Raw genomic sequence first — 17,843 nt, forward strand, 5'->3', positions numbered from 1 at the left:
CCTATACAAGGTGACAAAAAGTATGAAACATCTCGTATAGCCGATCTCAGCTTATGGACAGGCTATATTTAATACAAATATGACATTTATGGCTTCTACTATGTTAGTAACTTAATAAATAGCTAATAGCTAATTTACGACTTCACACTGAGTATCTTTAGTATTATGGCTAGTTAAATGTTCCACATGAGTATCAAGTACCTACATAGGTGGAGCTATTTTTGTAAAAAAAATCGAAAATTATGTAACTTAGCTGTTTTAGCCAACACAATGGACCTTGACCTGTCAGCGCCGACCATTGCAAAATCATCATTTCTTCAACTGAACCCTTGAACGTTGAAGATTCGATAATCCCGAGTTAGGCTAATCAGCCCCGAGACGTAGAGTGAGGTCCATACGAGTGTCGTAGCGCGAACTATGACTCACTTTTGTCAAAATCTACGGTTACGACATCCGGGAGTCACGTAGTATATAAAAGCGTCCTTTGAGACTTTAGTTTAACTTAATTTAGAAAAATGATACAAGGTCTTAGGTCCTGCAAGAAAAGAGCGTATCAATTATTAAAAGGCCGCCAACGAAAAGATGTATACAAAATCTTGTAAAACTATTTTAAAAGAGTAATTATGGAGTTTCTTGCAAATTCTTCTCCATATGAACATGCAAGAAAGGCAACTTTTTTTTAAATATTTTTAACTGTCAAATCTGACTTTTTAATAGGCCTTATTGAAATAAATGGCTTGATTTTTTTGACGAACGTTCTTGCGAGCCCCCTGGCAATGTAGTGTAATAGCTAGCTAGATTCAAAAATGTTCTACGTATAAACGTTAATAATTATAACAAACTTAAAGCTTTTTACATAGAAAACGCAACTTCTAACATTCCATTTGACATTTGAGTAATACCGTCAAGAATTCGCCTAATCAGTTAAGCAATAAATCATTGTGCCTATTCTACATAGTTCATGCTGATGACTGTATAAGATTAAAAGCCAATTGTATGACATTTGCCTTTCAACGCAATGAAAACTTACCGGTTAACGTTTGCAATAGTTCCCAGTTATTACAACTTATAACTCAACTTGAACAGGTTCAAAATTCGAAAGTTTATTATATTGTAAAAGTAATTTATCTAATTTAATACGAAGTTTTTTATTAAAACGATATTTAATGAACTCAAAAACTAGTCTATTACGAACCAATTTCAAAAATTCTCTCACCATTAGGATAATCAACTCAACGCTAACTATGCTAAAAACTTAGTTTTATTTATTTATTTATTTATTTGCTCAATGGTATTCCTACAGCTACTTACTAAACAATATTTAAACAATTACACTATACACAAAAGCCAAAAACGGAATACACATATAAACATACACAAAGCACAGTTTCACGTATACAAATACAAACAAAAATACAAAAAATATGTGTATTTATAATAAATTCTAAGTTCTAAGATCCATTCTTTCTAATAAAGGTTAAGAGTTTTTATATAATTTCTTAAGCATTTTTTAGATACATTAAATATATCTATTTGCTGGTATTTTGTGTTATAATCTGAAGGTATACGATACATGACTGAGTTACGTAAATAGTTTGTATTAGACCGAGGAATTTTAAATAGTTGGTTTTGCCTTGTATTGTATGAAGAAGGGGCGTAAAAATGTAAAGGCGACAATAAGTCAAGTAAGTTTTGTTCAAGCTATCGCGAAATATGGTTATAATGAATATCAAGAATATCCATAGCGCAAAATAACCTGCATCATGAGCACACCCCACATACACACCTTCACGTACATACCCTCACTTTTACACCATCACACAACACACCCAAATTAGGTATTACTTACTTAAATGTATTAAATAATGTTTATTGTTTTGTCCCTTTTGTAAATGTTTCAACCTTTTTGAAAAATATTATGTATTCCATCTTTGGCTATATTTTTAGTGTAATAATAATTGTTTGTTTATAAAAATATTTTTTGTTTGTAGGATTACGAAATAAATAAATAATCCTGAGTTATTACCGCTATATTTAGCGGCAGGATTTGGAGGAGGCCTTTGCCAAAAAAGGGCACACAGTAATGAATGAGATGATAAAAATATAAATGTATTAAATTTAAAATTACTAAAAAAGGGTCTTTTTAAAAAAAATATAGGTATTTATGTAATTTTTTAAAATGAATTTAAGTACATTGGACATTAGTCCAGCCAATCGCAGTCTATAACTGGGTAGTACGGCTTTTTACGATTGAAGGAGAAAGATCACCCGTCTCCTACCACCCACCTACTCCACTCTAAGATTAAGTATCATACCATAGCCACGATATATAGAAAGGCAATTGAGTTAAGCTTGGAAACCATAGAAACGTGCTCAAAACCAACTAAGGCCACTAAATCATGACTTCTGTGTGAAAACATTAGCACAAAAGTTGTAAATCAACGTTCCGAAAATAGAATTCAATAAAAATGCATGTAGAATAAAAAAATAATTTATTGCATATGAATTATGTACTATATTAATTTTAATTTTATATTAGCGCCAAGTTGGGTTTTTCATACGTCTAAATTATGAGACCATATAAAAACAGAGTGTATAGTACTTCTTAGGCATTGGAATTATTTATACGACAATAAATAAAAAAAAACCTGTATTCGAGTACTACATAATCAGGATTACATTTAGTCCATGTTTAACATTAGTATACCTCTATCGGAGTGACGGCCTTCTTCAAATTCTTCCATTTGTCTCTCATTCTCGCCACCATTTTCCAATACGCATACAGAAGAAATACTGCATAGTAATTTGTTGTCTATGTGATTTTACACTTACGACCAAAGGCTCCACCAACACGTGACTGTAGAAGCCATTCAACTTCTTGACACCACAAGCCTAGTGAGAAGAAAAGCACAAAGCCATTCGAATGGTGAAGTGGAAAAGAAAATAGACAAGAATAGAGTGTATTTCCCTTAGTAGAGGCTGTTATTAGTCTTATTGGACACTTTCTCACGTCAAATATCCTTTTTAGTAAATTAGATTAGTTTTAAATTATTTATTAGTTTTAAGTAAGACTATATCGTAAAGTTAAACAATGTCTTTATGCAGGGATTAAGTGGTCTACAGATCTCAGAGTAATAAAGGAGTGGAGGCCCCCTGGCCCCAAACTATTTCCCAAATAAAATGTAAAAACAATTTCAGACGAGTTTTTCAATCAATAATTTATTGTAAAACCAAGTAAATTCGTTAAGTATTTAACAAACATATAAAATATATCAAAAGAAAAGTTGTTTACTAGTGTTTACTAGTCGGAATTTAAAAAAAAATCCGAAGTCTCTATTAAACGGACCCCTCTTTTGTGGAGGCCTAAATCCGGTCCTGTCTTTATGCAACGACAATTAAAAACTCAGGTTAAGGTAAAAGCTTAGGTTTATGAAGTGACCATACACTACAACGCAAATTTCCATAGTCTCAAAAAAAGCCCTCAAACCAAGGCCGTGACAACAGCGCAGGTCAATACGATGGACCGACAAAGTCTCACTAAACCTAGGCGTGTAAGTCTCTGACAACATTCACTAAGCTGGAGATCCACCTAAATAAATTTACCATCTTAAAAATTCCCAGGACATCTTGATTCAATTAAAAGTTTGGGTTAATGAGTAGGTAGGTATAGGTATTATGAAGCGCTTAAAATGAAAGTAATTGTGTACAAACATATTGCAAGTTTTCTCCTGTTTTGACGGTGAGAAAAGTAACTAAGGTATTGTTGTATATTAAATTTTATTTAACTTATGTACCTAGTAACTTTAAAAAGCAAGGATAGTAGAACACTAATATTTAGCGCCTGACGATTTTTAAGGAATTTGTGGGGCTTCAGTTTGGTTTATGTTTGTAGGCGTTCAGTTTTCTTTAGATGCAAGCTAACATTAACACAAATGTTAAAGAAAATTTGTTTCAATATTTTGAAGTTAGGTTCGAATTATTATTATTATTAATAAATAGAACATTATATCTAATCTGTGCATTCTAGTCCCAAAAAACATAGAACTTTTAAATTGTTATTACTTCCCCCCGGTGATATATTTTTATTTTTGTAGTGATTAAAAGAATCCATTGAATAAATAACAAATTGTGTGGGCACATTTAAGGGAATACAAAACTTCTATGAACGCCTGCAATTCGCTTTCTTCGGGGCTAAAGATTAATATCTAATTATTTTTATTTAAAACTTAGCATACATTTAATCTTATGCATTTAATGCAATTAAATTAAAATAACAGAAAATTAATATAAAACAAAAAAATCAATAACATTTATTCAAATTATATTATAACAATTATGTTAACAGATTTATTTTCCAATTGACGTCAAACAAGGAAAAAGTATATTATATTCATTACCATATATTTTAAAAATATACAATTTCAAATATATTTTATAAAATATATTTCAACATGGTGAGACTTAACAATTAATCAGTAAAATTTAGTTATATAACATAGACGCCAGATGGCGTGAGTATTTTAGTGCAAATTGATAATTATAATTCGCTAAAAAGCACATTTATTGACATAATTATATAATTTGTCATTACGTCTATAAATAATAATGGAAGGGAGTCATCACAAGCTAAATCAAAAAAAAAAAGACAAAAAAGAACTTAATAATTGGGAGAATTCAATATAACATCATACTGTTTAATAATATTATACATAAATTCGATCCCGATTAAAATGTTGAGTTTGCCACAGACCTGATGATGTGGCTATTATGGGTCCAATGTATAAGAAAAACTTGAAAGAATTTTAATTTAAATTAAAGTTATACTCGTATCAAACATTAGTGAACTGTAATTTTTTTATATTGATTATAGAAATGTACTTTTAACAGAAAAATACGTATAAAGCAAAACTAAAATAAAAACACTCAAATATTATTAATCTTATCTCCCAGTACACAATGTACCATCGCCTACAAGTTATTGCCATAAATAAATTAATCTAAACTAATACTAAAACTAAGTTCTTGATATGTTTTATTCCGTTATTCTTGATTTAACGTAACAATTTAAAAAACAATATAAAAAGCAATCGAATATTGTGTCAGACATAATTGTATTGTCCGATACTATTCAGTTTAGTAGTAGTGGGTAGTTTCATATAAATTAATATTAAAAATAATACTTTTGTAAGGTAGTTGAAAAATTTTAATGGTATTTGGATAAAATCAACAAAAATATTAACAACAATAACGAGATAATAAAATAATACATTTTAATACTGATATTAATAGGAGACATTGATGGAGTCGGTAAAAGTAACCACCAGTAATCTTCATATTTACAAACCCAAAAACATTATTCAATCGGGAATCGAACCCACTTATCACGATGGTGGTGTCAACCGCTTCTTTATTACTTAAATTATTAAAATTCTTAATTTAAAACAATGTAAATTATTTAACTAAAGTCTATAATTACGCAATATACATATATTTAATTATCAAGTATAAAGCTTTTAAAAATATGCTGCCATCTAATTGAACAAAACTATGTAAATACCGTTAAAATTTAATCTAATAAAAAAAGATTTTACTCCTGACTTTCTAATATATAATATTATCTTTAAAATATAAATAATATAATTTTAAATAATATGGTTATTGATTGAAGTGTAACTTGTAAGTATCACTTAATTTAACAGTCTGTATCAGAAGCGTAACACGCGTTTTGCATTAGGGGCTTGAGACAAAATCACTTTTCGTTAGGCGTGACCCACTATAGCCAATCGAATTTGTATGAAAATGGTCACGTGACAAACTATAGACTAACGTCATTCCCATACATATTCGTTAATGAATTTATATAGTCTTGTTACGTAAACTAATATGGTAGCTATCTTATGTACGTTTAGCTTTACATGAATTGTTATCAAATAAATAAGAATGTCAAATAGCACTAGACAGAAAAGTGTCAATATTAGATTAGGATAACTGAGAATAAATATTGCTGTTATAAACGTCTATTGACACTAGAGAATAGATTAATCAAAATGTTCATGACATTCGTCTGCTGTCTATGATGTTAGAAAACAGACTACCGAATCACATAAAGTTTTATATACGTTATACACATCTATCGATTCTCTATGGTCCCTTGAATGGTATAAAGTTAAGAAAGTGGTGAGTCCCGAAGATGGTGCCAGCTCCAGGTCGCTCAGGGCACCCGCCTTCATTCGACATTTAAGATCTGGAACAAGCAATTTTACTCTTTAAACCCACAATTGAAAGACTAATTCAGGATACCCTGAGCGACCTGTACGAAAAACCGCCGGCATTACAATTAATATGGCCTGGTTCTTGAAGTGGTTTAAGCTTCTATCTTCTGCGTCGGTTTTTCTGTACATCGTCATGAATGTAACTCAGGGTAGCAAGATAAGTTGGAGGTGATCCAGGTAAAATACTAGATACGTAAATTACTAGAGTGGATTGGGTTGATAATAAGTATTATACTAAATATAGATTGTATGATTAATATGTACTGTAATTTATTATGCTTATTAATTAATGTGTATTTTTTATTCCCTTCTAACGACTCTTCTATCTCATAATTTCATAACGTACCATATAAAGATGTAATGAGCAGTGTTGGCTTATTGGCTTCGTCGAGCGTTTATCATCCCAGAGGTCGTTAGTTTGATCCCCGGCTTTGCAATGACGTGTGGATAAATTACTCACACGTACGGAGAAAGAAAATATCTTGAGGTAACCGACATGCTTTAGGGCCGATTTACATTATCTTAGTGTTTAGGAGAGTGCTTTAGTACAACTTGAAAGGCAAGTTCATTAGCGTAGCGTTTACTAAAGCAAGTAGCATTTACATGTTTCAACTAAAGTACTATCCTAAAGCACTCTCCGAAACACTAAGATAATGTAAATCGGCCTTTAGACGTGTTTTCGGCGTGTGTCATGCACAGACTTGCCTATTAGAAACACAAATGATCACGACACAGAAATCTGAGGCCCAGGCCTAAAAAGGTTGTAGTGCCACTGATCTATTTTTTATTTAATAAAACATTTAATTCAGGGACAGAATAACATTATATTTTGCTTTCAGCTACGAATTCGTGGCAAGATTTGTAAATTATATATCTTAGTGATAAACAAAACAAAAATTACAAAAATCCGTTTGATTGCTTTTGATTGAGAAGGTTGTAGCGCCTTTTGTCAGGCAAGACAAATACATAGTATGATTAATGTTTAATATGTTCAATATTATATGTATACGCTAAATCGAGCATGGGACGGACTTTCTGCGTCTATCAAATCTTAGGCATAAGGCTAGTAATGGATCTGTCTTTGTTTGATATCGATGTTTAATGGTGCTGTTTTTCGTCAACCACAAGCAAAAGGCCAACATTTGTATAATGGTTTTAGTTCCACTGGTGTGTTAACACACTGGTGTGTCTACAGTTTAAAATAACGTTAAGTGGTGATAATTACTTGAATTAACATTGCTCGGTTGATTTGACGTGCACTTACGATACAATGTTAACAGGGCCAATTTTATAATTTAAAGAAATGCTTTTGCGGTCAATTGTTTCTTCCATTCAAAACAATTTTAATGCATTTTTATATCCACGCTAATTATAAATGTTCTGTCGAATTGTTAAACTGCACGTTTAAAACTTTAAGTATTAATAGAAATACATTTTATGATTGCGTAATTCTAGAAACACAAAGTTAGCTGTTACACACTTGTTACGCTTGTAAACTTTAATGGGCAAATCATATTTTTATTGAAATTTCAAATTAAAAATCGAGCTCTTTGTAGTTTTTACTAAGACAACATATTACGAATGTTGCATCACTTTTTATGCCACCTTAAATAATGGCATTATATATAATAATACAATTTTGTGATTTCCGTTTTATTTAATTTGCATTAAACTACAACGCGAATTAATCTTAATCACTGTTCTCATAACCTTTTTGTTCGTTAGCTTAGCTCTAGACAAGATTAAGCCTTCTGATAAATACAGACTGAGATAACCACATTCAAAGATTTCATATACCTTTAATATGTTAAACAAATCCTTATCAAAATAATATAAATAATAGGCCCATATCACAAACGAGGATCAAGCTAAAATGTAGTATAATAAATCGGTCAATAACAATTAATTATATATAAGATAACAATTAAGAGGTGGAACCCGTTTTCATTTATTTAAATTGTATATATATTTACTGTTTAACTGATTGCAAATTTAAAAGCGAGTTTTTGTGACAGTGGAACAAAATTGATTTTTCAAAATCAAAATCATTTATTCATATAGGTAACATAATGTACACTTATGAACGTCAAAAAGAAATTTATATTAAATGCTTCTAATTTTACATTTACTGCCAGTTCTCAAATCAAGGGCGTAGAACAGAAGAGAAGAACTCCGCCACACTTTTTAATCGTCAAGTTTTTTGTTTTACACGATGTTTGTAAGGAGTTGCAACCATGCTCCACATGACATCTCAAGTAATTAATAATTAATAAATAATCTATATATATATAATGAAAATGGTCTTCGTTTGAGGCTCAATCACTGATCGTATCGACATGAAACTACCACCATTCGATGCGAATTTTTTCCTAGATGGTTTATGGCTATTTATTTATTAAATTCCAACGTTCCGTTCGTTATTGCTGTTTTACTTTTATGAAAATTTATCCATACGGACTTCACCGCGGAAACATTCGGGGAGGCTTCCTAGAACCTCTAAACGTCAACATCTGTTAAAAACTCGATTTTCGAAATATTTCAATTTTCTTAGCGGGAAGTTAAAAAGAAGAATAATAAAAATATGAAAAAAAATAAAATAATGAAACATAAAATTTATTTTAATTCGTCCAGCAAAGCGGGCGCGAAACGGCTAGTAATATAATAAATTAAAAACAAAGATTCATCCTATATCAGCAGGAAGCATGGAGAAATAGGAGTACGCACTTACATTCTCGTGGGAACAACACGCAAATTATAGTCGAAATAACTAACTTCCATGCATTCACGAATTCAAGTCCTTAAATATTAAATATCCACATGTCTATGGTATTAATCACTATTTTAAAAATGGTAACATTGTATTATCGCAATTTAAATCACCGACTTACTATTTATAGTTAACACCAGTACTCATTCTATCAATTTTAATAAAGATCAAAAGCGTATATTAAATTAATGAAAGCATGCTCTAATTAATTTTAATTAATATTGTCATGTGCTTGCGCCGGCCCTGCAACGCGCAATTTGAACCGGTATAATGACGTCAATGGGTGGGGACGATAAAAAATATCGACTGACGGGAAACAATGCATAAATTAGCGTCTATTGTTACCCACTTAACAACTTGTTTTTTTTTTCATCACTAACGCAATAAGCCTTAAGGTAATGTTGCCCTTATTATTATGATGCGCGAATACTCTCAAAACAGGTTATGATCACGGCCATTCAAACTTAGCCACTTGTAACTACTCATGTATGACATACTTATGAGGAAAAAGGCTATGACGCTGCTTTTACGATGCATGGTATTACAACATCTAGTTCTTCGCCTCAGATTTCTGTATTATTTGTGATTATCTTTTCTGCATAGATCAGCTTTCTGTACCTGACATACGCCGTGGTTTTTGGTTCTAAAGCTTGTTGGTTACCTTACAATGTTTCATAAAGTGAGTGTTATTTATTTATAAAAAACAATCCTGTCCTAACTGGTGGCCCTAATGTGTAAAGCACTACAAATGAAAAAAATTACACACGAAACAAAAAACAAACGTAAGAAATTAAAGAAAAAAAATTAACTAACTACTATAGGCACTAACAAATAATAGAACTTAATGACGGACAATAAAAAAGATTAACCTATGTAAAATATGTAATAATAATTGATGTATGCTAAATGCATACATAGAAAGAAAAATTAAGCCGTAATTCGAGGTCATGCTCACTCTGCCAACACTGTTCTTCGTTCGATATTTTGTTGTAACATAAGAAGGTAGGATCGTTGTCTTCAAGCGAAATTTGCCGGTAGACTAACTTCGAATACCGACATTTTCGTATGCAATTTCGATGTAGCTCTCTCAATACCCGTAGATAATGTTATAAACTTATAACCTTCGAATCTCGCAGTACCAAAAAATTAAATCGAGGATCGAAAAGGCTATTATGAAGAAGAAAATAATATGTCAGAACCTTCCCTCAGATGTTTTAGCACAATATATCGTATGAGGGGCGTATTCCTTAACATTTATAATATTAATAGGTCTATAACCATTCAAACATCAAAGGAAACCAGAGAGAATTAGCAGCTGCAGCCGCGCATAATCATTTAATCATATAAGTTTGTCCGTTCGCAACGCTTCTTTAAACGCAATTATTTACAATTTTGTAACATTCATTTAAATTCAAGTTGGTAATTAAGTATGTAAACTATATAGTATGTATTCTTGAGAATAATGTAGAAAAGTTAAGGCGCGTTGCTCCAGATATGTGCAGAAGATTCGCATTTAGTTTCAAATTTAACGAATGTTAAAAGCAGTGTGGGTCTAGTGGCTTCAGCGTGCGTCTCTCATCCCTGAGATCGTAGGGTCGATCCCCGACTCACCAATGGACTTTGCATCTATATGCGCATTTAAAATTCCTTCGAACGGTGAAGGAAAACATCGTGAGGAAACCGGCTTGCCTTGGACCCAAAAAAGTCAACAGCGTGGGTCAAGCACAGGAGGCTGATCACATATTTCCCTATTAGATTACCAAATGATCATGAAAACAGATCCAAAAATCTGAGGCCCAGATCTAAAAAAGTTGTAGCGCCACTGATTTATTTTTATTTTTTATTAATTGAATGTTGATTTAGTAGGTTAAATATAGTTTTATTTAGTAAAGATGGACTTAATCATATCCTTCCTTTGTCCATTTCGTCATTTACTTTTGGTATATGTAAGAGATATATACTAAGAGTACATGTAGTAATATATACAGAAATATACTTAGTAACCTCAAGTAGATAATACCTAAGATACAAAATGAGTTTGAAACTTGAACGAGAATTGAAACGAGATACAAGCGGTGACGTCAATGGCGTCCGTGAGGTTGTTTTGTGGCACAAGTCTGTTATGTACAAATTTACATTAGAATAATGGGCCCATTTGTATATATGTAATTTACCAAAATATACATTAACACTTGTATTATCTTAGACGAATTATATGTACAAGTTTTAAACTAATTTTAATATGTTTAATAGTAGTCTGTACGACTAGGCATTTTTTGATATAATATAATTAAATATGGCACTTGTGGCAGTGATGTAGCATTCTAATGGTGAATTTTTGAGATTGCTGCAATCGTTTTTGAGCTTATTCGTAACAAACAAAAATATCTTCCCTCTTTATTCCTAGTATAGAAGTTAACTCTTTATACGCGAACTATGTTATAAAACACTTTTCCGAATTAAATCAATATCTAATACTTTGTTTTATTTGTTAAATAAAACCATCATATAGGCAGTTGATTTACCTAGCAATTAAAATTTTCTTTACAGCATCAAAACAAACCTTTTACAGAAAATTATTGTCAATTAGTTGCGTAACGATGAGAAAACTCAAGTATTCTAACAATAGATATGAAAATAAAACTGTCGCCATTATTATTGTTATTACATAACTAGTATCATGAGTACAATCTTAATTGTCATCGGTATTTAAATCAAAACAATTTTCATTTGGCGTCTTCCCGTAGAATGTCAAAAAGTCAGTTTTTTGTTTATTAGGTGGGCCGAAAAATTCGTATAGAATTTTTTTTGATATCGATGTTTTTTATAGAAATTGATTTGATTATTTAATCTAGTTCGCCTTCGAGATTTTTCGATACCATTTTTATAGTACGATTTGTCCTTAGCAACAAAATAGGCTTCAGTTCTGACGATTATAGCTAGAGGTTTTGGCAATCAATTTTCTCATACATATGTAAAATTTTCTTCTATTTTGGATAACAACATGAATGCTATTCTATCCAAATATTTACTTTTACGATAACTATACAATTTTACGTATTAGTCGTCTAGTAAGCATATTGCTGGCAAATATAATGACCGCTAAAACAGTATCAAAAACAGCTATTCATCTACAGATACCAAAACATTTCATAGTACTTGAATAGTCATTTAAGCCATGATATCAAGTTAGAGTAATGCTCCATTTGTTTAACAATATCTAAGCGGATGTAAGCATCCGTTATGTTTATTGTAACTAACAGTTAATGCAGGAAACCCATGGATTAAAATATGGCTCAGTGAACATGGAGGTCACTTTGACAGTGGTTAATGCTCTATATACATTTATATTTGTTTCATTCATGTCCAAGACGATAATTTAAAGCTACGATACTACTTTATATTATGTGAGCGGCTTATAGGATGGCACGCCTGTCTAGGCCTATTTATCCGCCGCTTGAATGAACCCATGTTATACTGTTATTAGGAAAGATTGTAGGGAGCTGTTTTTACAAGCGAAATTCCAAAGTGTATTTGTCAACCACGAAGGAGTGAAACTCCAGCGTGCTTCTAAACGAGCGTAGTTTCAAAGGGAATTTATATTTCAATAACATTCATGAATACATTGACTTAGTGCGTCAGAAACATAAATAAATAATTAATTCTTGCGATTTTTAACTTAATTGGAGATATAAATCAATATTGACTTAAAACGCAACAATCTTCTGACGTCAAAGATGTCAAACATAATTTACATATTTTGTATGTAAATGCCTTTTATCGTAATATCAATAAAATTTTATCAATATTTAATAGTTCAACGCTTTTATGTTTATTGCGATTAAATTTATACAATAAAAATTATATTTTCTGTTTTATTTCATAACTGTTAACTTTTTTAATAAATCTCGTAGTTTATTCAATCATATATGTAATAAACATTCAGTTTAATGTTAGTAAATCAAAATTCCTACCTTTTTTGGCATAGGTGGAGACTCAAATTCCTCATCATCCCGGCTGGAAAGCGTAGAACAAGATGAGCACGCAGAGTCAGCTGATAGGGATCTCGCACGCAGCCAGTCCACTTCTTCCTCAGTAGCACCAACAGCGATACCATCAGAGTAGTCACTAACCACCACACTGGGAGTCCTCACACACCGCGCTCTGGTCTCACATCCCTCACTGCCGCGTCTCCCAATTTCCACCACATTAGCCTCGATTAATGTTCTCTCTCTTCTCGGCGACATGGGATCTGGTGGTGGTGTTATATCCCGAGGGTGGGAATGCCGCCTTCGCGGCTCCAGCTCGACAGCCGAATCGTCGCTCAGGTCACGGCTGCGGCGCCTGATCGCCGCTCTATCATCATCATCTGATGAACTAATGTCTTCTGGGGGTGTTATCGCTCGTGGTATACGCAAATACTGCATCGGTCCAGGTTCGAAATGTTTTAAAAGTTCTGATACACGCGGTTGAGTTTGCCGATTGCGCGCGCGCGCAGCAGTGTCGCTTTGTCGGCGCGCGGAGTGATTCTGCGGCTGTGAGGACTCTCGCACATGTTCGGGGCCGATTCCTGCCCCAAGTTTCATGTAAAATAGACTATGGTTCAGTGCTTTTTCGCGCAGGATGCGGCGGAAGTCTTCCGGTGGTGGATTCTCTAGGCGAGGCATTCTGGAAATTGGTTTATGCAAATTATTTTTAAAAGTCATAAAATTACCTTATCTTGGCAATAAAAGCAAGTTTCAACTGTTAGATAACAAATAAAAGTGCCTATTTAACGTATGTACTTTGAGATAACTGGCTTTATAATGTAGTTTAAATATTAAAAGCAAATACACTATTCATAGTTCGTTACACAATTCCATTAGTTTTATCGTAACTAAAACTTGTAACTAAATACAGTATGCATACGAGACTTTTAAGAGTAATACGGAAAACGAGTTTAAAGACAAACTTTGTAAAAAATATAAGGCAAATGATGACAATAACAGAGGTTTGAACCTTGAAAGAATGTACACAAGTATATTATGCATGCAATTTTGTAATCCATATCAGCACTTTACATTCGTTCGCGATGACGCAAGCTTTGTAAGAATACATAGACGCAGTTTCATGAAATACCAATAAACATTTAATTGAAATACCTTATTTTTGTCGAAGTTTGCTTCACGGAGTAATTTCCATGCAACCTGGAAACGAAATATAAAAATTTATGTTATTGGTACGGATAATTCTTAGATGAAATATTTAATACTATTATATATATTTATGTGACTGTAATAATAATTGTGTAAGGTTGAACCTCATCTTAGAGAGCGTTCAAGAATTATGTAACGAATTTTTTAGTCCTTTTGTAAAACGTTACTTTACGTTACGTTATTGAATTACGCGTTATTGTTAATATTATTTTCAATTTTCCAGTACGTTACACCACATAATGGGTACAGAAAAACGTTACGGCGCGTTACATGGAGGGGGGGGGGGGGGGGTTAATAATCTCCAAAAAATTGCGTGACGTAATACTTGAACGCTCCCTTATTTTTTAAATCATCAAAATTGGTATAAAAGCAAGGAAGTAAAATATAAGTATTAATCAAGCAGAAACGTTGGCAAGTGGCCGGATGGCGTTGATCCCTTGGAAGTTGGGACGGAGTATGGGATGCTACTTGTATCACGTTAGCCCCCTCTCACTTCCCTCGGACAAGCAAAAATGCTGTGGCGGCTAAAGAACAGGCGGAAATAATAAACGGCTCAAATAAGTCTTTCCTCCAACTTCGATTTTGTTCCCTTTGGAGTAACGACTCTTGGGCAGTGGGATCAAGAGCTGGTGCTTTCCTCGCTCAACGAATAAGTATCGCAATACAGCGAGGAAATGCAGCCAGCGTTAAAGGTACACTGCCACAGGGACCTAACTTTTTAATTTGATTTAATTTTCTTTTTATTAATTTTTATTATTAGTATGTAGGTAAAGAATATTGTAAATGATGTATATTTAATTTTAATGTTTAGGTTTTAATTAACATTTATGTTTCGTTATTGTATAACTTTATACATTTTGGATTTTAAACGGACGTTTTTAATTTTTTTTAAATTATCCATATGCATTTTTTATTATTATAATTACTATATAGGTTAGGAATATTGTAAATGCTGTATATTTGATTGTAATGTTTAGGTTTTAATTAACATTTATGTTTCGTTATTGTATAACTTTATACATTATGGATTATAAACGGACGTTTTTAAATTTGTTTTAATTTTCCATAATATGCATTTTTTATTATTATAATTACTATATAGGTTAGGAATATTGAAAATACTTTATATTTTTGGAATTAAATATAGACCAAATAGTTATACTTTGTAAAATCTAGTATCTTATATTTAAAAACATCTTAGGTCTCAAGTTATAAAAGAAATTTGTTACAACAGGTGTTATAATATTTTTTTAAATAATGATGACGTTGTAATTGATGATATTAATGTATACCCGTGTAAGATATAGTGAGGTTATTTTCATTTAACAATTAACAATTATGTTATCTCATTACAACTCGAAACATTACTCACTTTTTTCAATTATGATACAAAATACAGAAATTGACAGCCTTGAAGAAGTGAAGTCTAGCCTAACAGAAGAGATTGGACCATTTATTTAAATTAATTAGTTTTAACAAGTATGTAATTGTATAGCTTTAAGGATATTGGACGACTGAAAATAAGTCTGTGTTATTGTATCAATTGAGGTATCTATTTATTTTTGTCGATCCAAAAAAAAATACAAGTGAAATTTATAACCGAAATCCTTTCCTTAAGTCGGTTAAAAATGTGAAACCCTAAAATACTACTGTCCTTGTTTAAGAAATGTCATGAACATCAACTTGGTTTGTTTTGCTCATAGCCACTGCAGAGTCTATAATATGTTTTAGCCTGCTCAAGCCATACTAATAGTTCTAGACGTTGTACCTATAGGACAAATCCTTCGGCAGGGCAGGGTCCTTTAAGAAAAGAGGGTATCAATTCTTAAAAGGCCAGCAACGCACTCGCGAGCCGTCTGGCATTAAGAGTGTTCATGGGTGGCGGTATCACATAACATCAAGTGAGACCGTTTGCCCCCTATTTTATAAAAAATAAAATACAAGGGAATAGTTAAAAAGGAATTAGCATCGGTTAACCACACCAAAATTACAGGGGTATGTTGGCCTTGACTCACTCCAGGCACTCTCCTACTCAAAGAACAGGGTCAATACCCTTTTATCCCAACACGACCACAACAAACGCATACCCTGATAAATTCAACCATAAATATGAGAGAATTTATTTCAGTACTTTCGTTAACAAAATAAAAATAAGTTTATTATGGAATATAAGATTCTGGTATCACGTATTCCACGTCATTAAATTTGTATGGGTAGACATCCCTCATCGGCAAAGAAGACAGAGGGTGTAGGCCGAGAGAAAATGGCGGCGTTAAAAACTCTCGGTACTCTTTAAAAATATCAAATCATCATACAAAATGACTATGGTAAACATAGATAGAAGAAAACAGAAGGAGTGAGATAAGGTCCACTCTTTATTTGTATTAAATTACAAAACTAGCTGCTGTGGTCTCTGGCAGAATGACCAGCGCTGTGGAACATTCTACTCCTCAGCATAATGCTGAGCCAGGGCCAATACAGCCACAGTACACACGCATTACACACTTGAAACGAACCGAAAGGGATTTTTTTTTGATATCTCTCATTTTATTTTTTATTTTATTTTTTTCTTTGATTATTGTTATTTTGTGTGTATATGTGTGTGTTTTTGTTAGTAAAAATTTTTATGTCTATGTCTAAACTGAACAGAAATCTCGCAGTCCAGTTTCCGGAATTGGCACCTGTTCACAGCGTGCATGATGTGTGAGCCAGCCATCGTTTTACTCAACCATATTTGAGGGAATTAAACGACCCAACGCCACCGCCCCTGTTAATAAAACTGAACCTAGTGTCATCTCCCTTCCACGAGAAAAAACAGCACCACAAGACAGCAAGTACCTACAGCAACCAAAGACAGTATTTATTCGTGTTTTATAGATGTGTAAAATAAAGTCACGGTTATTTTTTACGAAAGACAAGATCAATACTTATACAGTCTTGAACCTACATCGGCCTTTAACTTCGCCATTCACATAGAACCAATGACGCAAATGCAACTCAATGAAAAAATCTTGTAACACCTGGTCGAACAAATTCAACGTTATATTAATCATAATATAATTTTAAACAATTATTATTGGAAAAGTGATAAATTAACAGTTTTTTTTATTAATACAATATTGACTTTTATGTAATTAATTTAATTAAAACTGACAACAAATGCACAAAAAATTTCTCGTATTTTTTTTTGTTCAGGGCAAACTGGCAAGCTCACTTGATGTTAGTTGATATGCCCATGGACACTCACATTGCCAGAAGGCTCGCAAGTGCGACCCTAACTCGAATTAGTTCGAAAAACTTCAATGGGCAGCTGGTCCACACAGTGGTGGTGCGCAAAAACTGCCTTAAAAACCGCTCAGCCTTGCGATTCTGTAATCCACTTTTCGAACTCTCACTGCGAAAACGCAGCGGCGGTCGCGCTGAAATCAGTCATTTTACGATTTGGCATTCTGATAAGGAGGGATTTTGTAGTTTATTAGTAGTAGTATGTGAGTTACAGAATCGCAAGGCTGTTGTGGAACGACGGACGTCAAGGTGATACGGATGGAAATTCGTATTCTGCCTCGACGTCCGATGAAGAAACTCAGCTGCAGGTATCCAAACAACTTC

The 17,843-nt window shown here is 32.6% G+C and overlaps 1 protein-coding gene across 1 annotated transcript in view; it reads right to left on the reverse strand.

Moving 5' to 3' along the window:
• Nucleotides 1-5,873: 5,873 nt before the first annotated feature.
• Nucleotides 5,874-17,843, reverse strand: part of LOC125051529 — a 35,517-nt gene continuing 23,547 nt past the window's right edge. The window contains exons 2-4 of the mRNA XM_047651910.1: nt 14,181-14,225; nt 13,014-13,707; nt 5,874-6,244 (exon numbers count right to left, since the gene is read on the reverse strand). Coding sequence (XP_047507866.1) covers nt 6,227-6,244; nt 13,014-13,706 — 711 coding nt within the window. The 5' untranslated portion in view covers nt 13,707; nt 14,181-14,225 and the 3' untranslated portion in view covers nt 5,874-6,226. The remainder of the gene's footprint in view (nt 6,245-13,013; nt 13,708-14,180; nt 14,226-17,843) is intronic.

This window comes from Pieris napi, chromosome 8, assembly GCF_905475465.1.
Source record: "Pieris napi chromosome 8, ilPieNapi1.2, whole genome shotgun sequence".
Classification (NCBI taxonomy): domain Eukaryota; kingdom Metazoa; phylum Arthropoda; class Insecta; order Lepidoptera; family Pieridae; genus Pieris; species Pieris napi.